This window comes from Triticum urartu, chromosome 2 (genome assembly GCF_003073215.2).
Source record: "Triticum urartu cultivar G1812 chromosome 2, Tu2.1, whole genome shotgun sequence".
Taxonomy (NCBI): Eukaryota; Viridiplantae; Streptophyta; class Magnoliopsida; order Poales; family Poaceae; genus Triticum; species Triticum urartu.
Window position 1 is genome coordinate 526,975,071 of NC_053023.1, and position 4,917 is coordinate 526,979,987.

The 4,917-nt window shown below is 48.6% G+C and overlaps 1 protein-coding gene across 1 annotated transcript; it reads right to left on the reverse strand.

The window, feature by feature from the left end:
- Window positions 1-676: 676 nt before the first annotated feature.
- On the reverse strand, window positions 677-3,875 carry LOC125541769 (MLO-like protein 1). The gene is made up of 14 exons (XM_048705103.1): window positions 3,708-3,875; window positions 3,558-3,612; window positions 3,229-3,467; window positions 2,778-2,894; window positions 2,648-2,699; window positions 2,430-2,527; window positions 2,247-2,321; window positions 2,073-2,161; window positions 1,881-1,930; window positions 1,744-1,784; window positions 1,425-1,637; window positions 1,273-1,340; window positions 1,078-1,138; window positions 677-994 (listed from the first exon to the last, which is right to left on the reverse strand). Exons 1-14 carry the CDS (start codon window positions 3,819-3,821, stop codon window positions 791-793), a joined length of 1,476 nt encoding a protein of 491 aa, XP_048561060.1. The 5' UTR covers window positions 3,822-3,875; the 3' UTR covers window positions 677-790.
- Window positions 3,876-4,917: the final 1,042 nt, after the last annotated feature.

Genomic DNA, 4,917 nt, shown 5'->3' on the forward strand with positions numbered 1-4,917 from the left:
ACAAATGTGAAATGGTTTATTTTAAAATAATTAAATATGATCTTCCAAGAATGTGCAATTGAAGTAGATATGATTTATCTGAAGCAAGCAAGTGAAAAGTGAAATGTAAGTTCTGAAAATGAAAAAAAATAATACTGAAATTTGAACTTGTGAAACTGATTGAAATCATTTTGTTCATAAGATTTCAAGCAGGTGACATATGTGAAATGTGTTTCATGAATTTTAAACTCATTTAAAATTTATGCAAAATCGGTCTTGTCTTAAAGTTCTTGCGACATGAGTTCAAACATATAATTTTTTTTAAATTGAAAGTTTGGTTTAAGAGATATGAATGACTTTAACTTAGCAAAGGTGAAATAAATGGATGCATTAGTTTGAGAGAGAGAAGAGAGAGAATGGGCAACACATGCATGTAAGACCCTGTGTTATTTGACCAAAAGCAGACATTGGCGGGACCCGTATACACTGTTTGCAGGTTGTATAGCTATATATTGCCGAAGCAAAATGCTTTGCTTTTTATACTGCACAGTGTTGCACTAATCTTCAGATTACAATGAGCGGCTTCAGATCTACCGGCACATGTCGGAACCGCTCAATTTTCCATTTCGAGGAATCCACACTTTAGTCTATCGCGGGTGCAAAACACTTTGGGGAAATCATTTTGAGAGAGTGAACATAATCTGTTGTAACCGTGCCGTCTGTAATACTCCAAACTCTTTTTTTTAATTAATGAATGAGGTAAATCTTATGCTTCCGTTTTAAGAAATAAAAATAAAAAATGCTAACTACATTATGATGAAAGTTGAGGAGCTGGCTCCTCTGCCTTGTCCTGTGATCGGACCCCTTCCCTACTCGATCCTGTCGCCGCCGCGCCCGCGCCCAGGCAGCCAGCGCCGTCGGTTCCTCGTGCGCGCTCCCGAGCGTCGCTGGCCCAGGCCCTGAGATGCTCTACAACGTCGTCCGCGAATACGGCGCTCTTGAACGAGCTCCCCATCTGCATCAATGGATTTATCGATTTGTCAAGGCTCTGTTAGTCAAGGTTGAGAATCATGTCTGGTTCCTGACTACTGCACTCACATGAGAGACGATGGCGTAGAGGGGGAGCGTGCTGTAGCTGCACAGGACCTGGACGACCACGCTGACGAGGATCAAACCAAGCGGTCAGCTATGCATCTATCATCTTAAAATTCACCCTTTGTCGAAAAAAATCTATCATCTGACAGACAAACATGTGTGCTTCGATCGATCCAAGAGGGGAGAGCAGCTACGTACCATATGGTGATTCTTGACACGCTGTATCCGAACCTGTCCATGATGCAGGAGTTGAAGCCGAACATGGCCTGCACCCACAAGAGGAGCTCAGAATTTCAACATGTGATGGGACGATTCGATGTGTTTATTCCTGTGTGCACGTGCACGCTTACTAGCGTCCAGAACAAGTAGGCGAACTCGTAGGCGTTCTGGAAGAGGATGAAGTGGATGAGGATGAGCAGCGTCCGGGGACTGCGGAACCAGAAGAGGTCGTCCGACGGGTCGACGGCGATGGCCCCGGCCTCCACGGCCGCGCGCTTCAGGTTCACCTGGTACGCCATCCGGGTTATGATGTGCTCCAGCTTCGTCCCGATTACAAGCAGCAGCTGCATGCATGCATGCACACCAAAGCACACGTTTGAATGATGCCAACAGTAAAGCAATTAGGCTCGTGACTCGTGGATCAGATCAGATCAGATGGGGGGCACTTACAGTCAACGGGACAAGTGAGATCCAGAAGTATGAGTGCCACCCTGCATCACGAGTTTTCAGTCGTCATTGTCAACTTTGTTACGCATGCAGACAGTCATGGACAAGTATACCGAAGTACTAAGAGAAATGAAGCATACCGGTGACGTTAATTAGCAGGAAGAACATTACAAATATCCAATAGTACCATCTACAATGAACAAACTCAAGTTAGCACGCTCTTATATTAGTTTATGGAGTGAGTACTATAAATACTAATAGTGATCTAAACACTTTTATATTAGTTTACGGAGGGAGTATTGGTGAGGTTCGAAAAAGAAGAAGGAACTTACTTTATCCCAACGACTCTCTTGTAATCCTTCTCGAGGGCCTTGATCATGTAGTCGTAGAAATTGTAGTCTCGGTTCCCCCTGAAGTGCTCCTGTACGTCAACCAGAAATATAATACGTAGTAGTGGTGCAAAACCAACCAGAAATCAGAAACAACAAGACCGAATCCACACGTACCATCAGGAAACCAAGCCTCATCGCGATGTAATCGTCCTTGGTTACCGATCCGTAGAACTGCTTGAAGAAAGAACGCTGGAAGGGAATATTACCGTGGGTTACCCCAAGTTCAGACTTCAGACTTCACAGATACAGCAAGTATAGTAATAGAAATCTCAATCAAGTTTGCTGCTGATTGCATACCATCCACAGTAGGATCATGGTGGCTTTGCCGTACCCCTTGTACCGGTCCTGGATGAACTTGCGCTGCTGCATCTTCATCATCATCTCAGGACCTGCAGCTGTTGGTAAGCAAGCAAGCACACCTCGACTAATTAGCCCATCTTCCGTAATCATTTTCTTCCGGCTAAAGTAATCCATCCTTTCATTCATTCAAGAGTTAAGCGTCGCCATTGCCCTACCACAGTCGCCGTCGGACTTGATACTCTTCTCCCACTGCTTCCATTTCCGCATCTGCGCACGGTTTACTGTCGGGTCAACGTTGGAAGTTCAGAAATGCTAAGCACGGACCAGCAGTAGTTTAGGAGTTACCTGTAGAAGCCCCAGGAGCACGGTGAAGGCGCTGAGAGCGACATGCGTGACAGCTAGGACGAAGATGAAGATATGTATCTGTTCCAGGGCGTGCAGCGAGAGCAACGGCACTTTTCCCTGAAACACACGTATACAAGATGGGCACAAAGCTACTACTAAAATCTGCAAGTAGGCAGATGTAACGATGCGTTACAGTAAGTACACTGAGCAAGTATACTGCTTTATAAAATAAAAGTTTCGCTGACAGTGTCTCCTAGTTTTACCATTACCACGTTGGTTCTGCCGATAAAAATAGAAAGTGCAGGGTATCAAGACCTCGATCAGACTAAACCTTGTTTCCGAACAAAGTCGACTTGTCTAACGCAGTTTTTAAACCTACGATGCGCCGACTCTGACACATGTCCAAACCGGCCACTATGATGTCGACGCAAGTACAATGACATTTTCAAACCTGTTTGCTCGAGCAGTAACCCGTTGCTGCTGCACGCTCTCCCTTGAGCAGCCTCCTCGCGCCCACGCCCACGCCGGAGGCGGAGGAGGAGGCATAGACGCCGTAATGCGCCGTCGTGGAGCTGGCGCCCGGGACGCAGGGCAACCAGTGCCCCATGAGGCTCTCGTCGATGCAGATCTTCTGTATCAGGTCTTGCGACACCACGAGCATCAGCGAGATGAACCCCAGCAGCATCAGTTCTGCCGCCATGCGCACGCAAGCAAAACCACGCGTCAGTGACAAGCAAGCAACATGAGTGAACGAAGGCCAATAGACGGGAGACGGCTGACCTTCTTTGAGCTTGAGCAACGCCTCGTACAGCGTCTCCCTCCGGTGAACCAGCGCCTGCACTCCACCCACTCGTGAATCAGTGGCACTGGGGAACAAAATTTTGCGACAAGATCGAAGGAATCTGGCTGTAAGGTTGTTGACATGATCACCTTGCCGAGATAATGCAGGGAGCGCTCGAAGATGATGGAGATGAGGACGATGACGGAGCACACCGATGCGACGATCCATGTTGGAGTGTCCTCCAGAGTCGCCCCGCCAACCATCACTGACGACCGGCTGGTTTTCTTTTCCCCTCCTCCTCACGTTGTCCGCACTGTACTCTTCGCCCTTCTCCTGCTTATATACTACTCCCTTCGTCTTAAAATAAGTGCCGCTGATTTAGTATAAAGTTTATGCCATCTCTCTCAAATAAGTGTCGCTAATTTAGTATAAAAGTCAGAGGGATTAGACTTCAACCAGTAAGTATTGTCTCCCTCCGTCCTAAGGATAGGATCGAACTTGGTCTTCGTAATCGTTTAACCTCTATTGCAGTTGCAGATCAGCCTGGACCTACCGAGCGGGCCAAAAAGCCCGCTCGTGGACCGGCCCGAACCGAACCAAAATTGAAGGACCGATAGAAGAAAACAGTCGGTCCGGTCTGTAAAAAGAGGCCCGAAGAGAGGTCCGGTCCGGTCCTGTTTTGGCTCGGTCCGCTCGGTTGGACCGAACTATTTTTTTCTTTTTGCATTTTCTGAATTATACAGACGAGGCCCAGCCCAGCCCAGGCTCTTGTTTCTGACCTAGCCCATCAAAACACTCGCACCCGTTCATGTTTCGCTAAAAAAATAAACAAAAGAGCAACAGATCACGCACCAGAGCTCTCGCCCCCGCCCCCGCCGCCGCCTCCCAATTCTCATGCACCACCGTCGACCTCACCACAACAAATCACCTTGTCCATGAGCTCCACCACTTTGAGATCTCCTTCCCTGCGCAAGGAATCGGTCGAATTCGTCCTGAAATCGTCGTCATGGTCGTCCTTCGCCGACTCCGGCCGCTGTCGTTCATCGTTGATTACGTCGCCATTCTTGCTTCCCCGGCTTCCCCGACACCTCCATTGAGTCCGCCGTGAGCTACTGCCTCTTTCCCCTCTGTCCCTCCTTCTAATTAGCGCACGTAGCAGTCTCTCGCCGCCGGTGGTGTTTGGCCGGTCCTTCGGTCCAGACTGAGCTTTTTTCGTGGCTGGTCCGGTGCCAGAAAAGGGGACCGCTGGGTGCTTCGGTCCGGTCCGGTTCAGTCCGCCGGTGGCCGGTCCAAACGGCGGCTCGGTGAAAGACCGGACCGGCCCGGACCGCGTCCACCCTGAGTTGCAGAGCTTGCCTC

What these genes read in the sequence shown, in the direction of transcription:
- LOC125541769 (XM_048705103.1), bottom strand. Translation starts at nt 3,821, where the DNA reads ATGGTTGGCGGGGCGACTCTGGAGGACACTCCAACATGGATCGTCGCA. An exon ending in TCTCACTTGTCCCGTTGACT is followed by an intron (nt 1,638 to 1,743) that starts GTAAGTGCCCCC and finishes GCATGCATGCAG; the next exon opens with CTGCTGCTTGTAATCGGGAC. An exon ending in TCTACGCCATCGTCTCTCAT is followed by an intron (nt 995 to 1,077) that starts GTGAGTGCAGTA and finishes CCATTGATGCAG; the next exon opens with ATGGGGAGCTCGTTCAAGAG.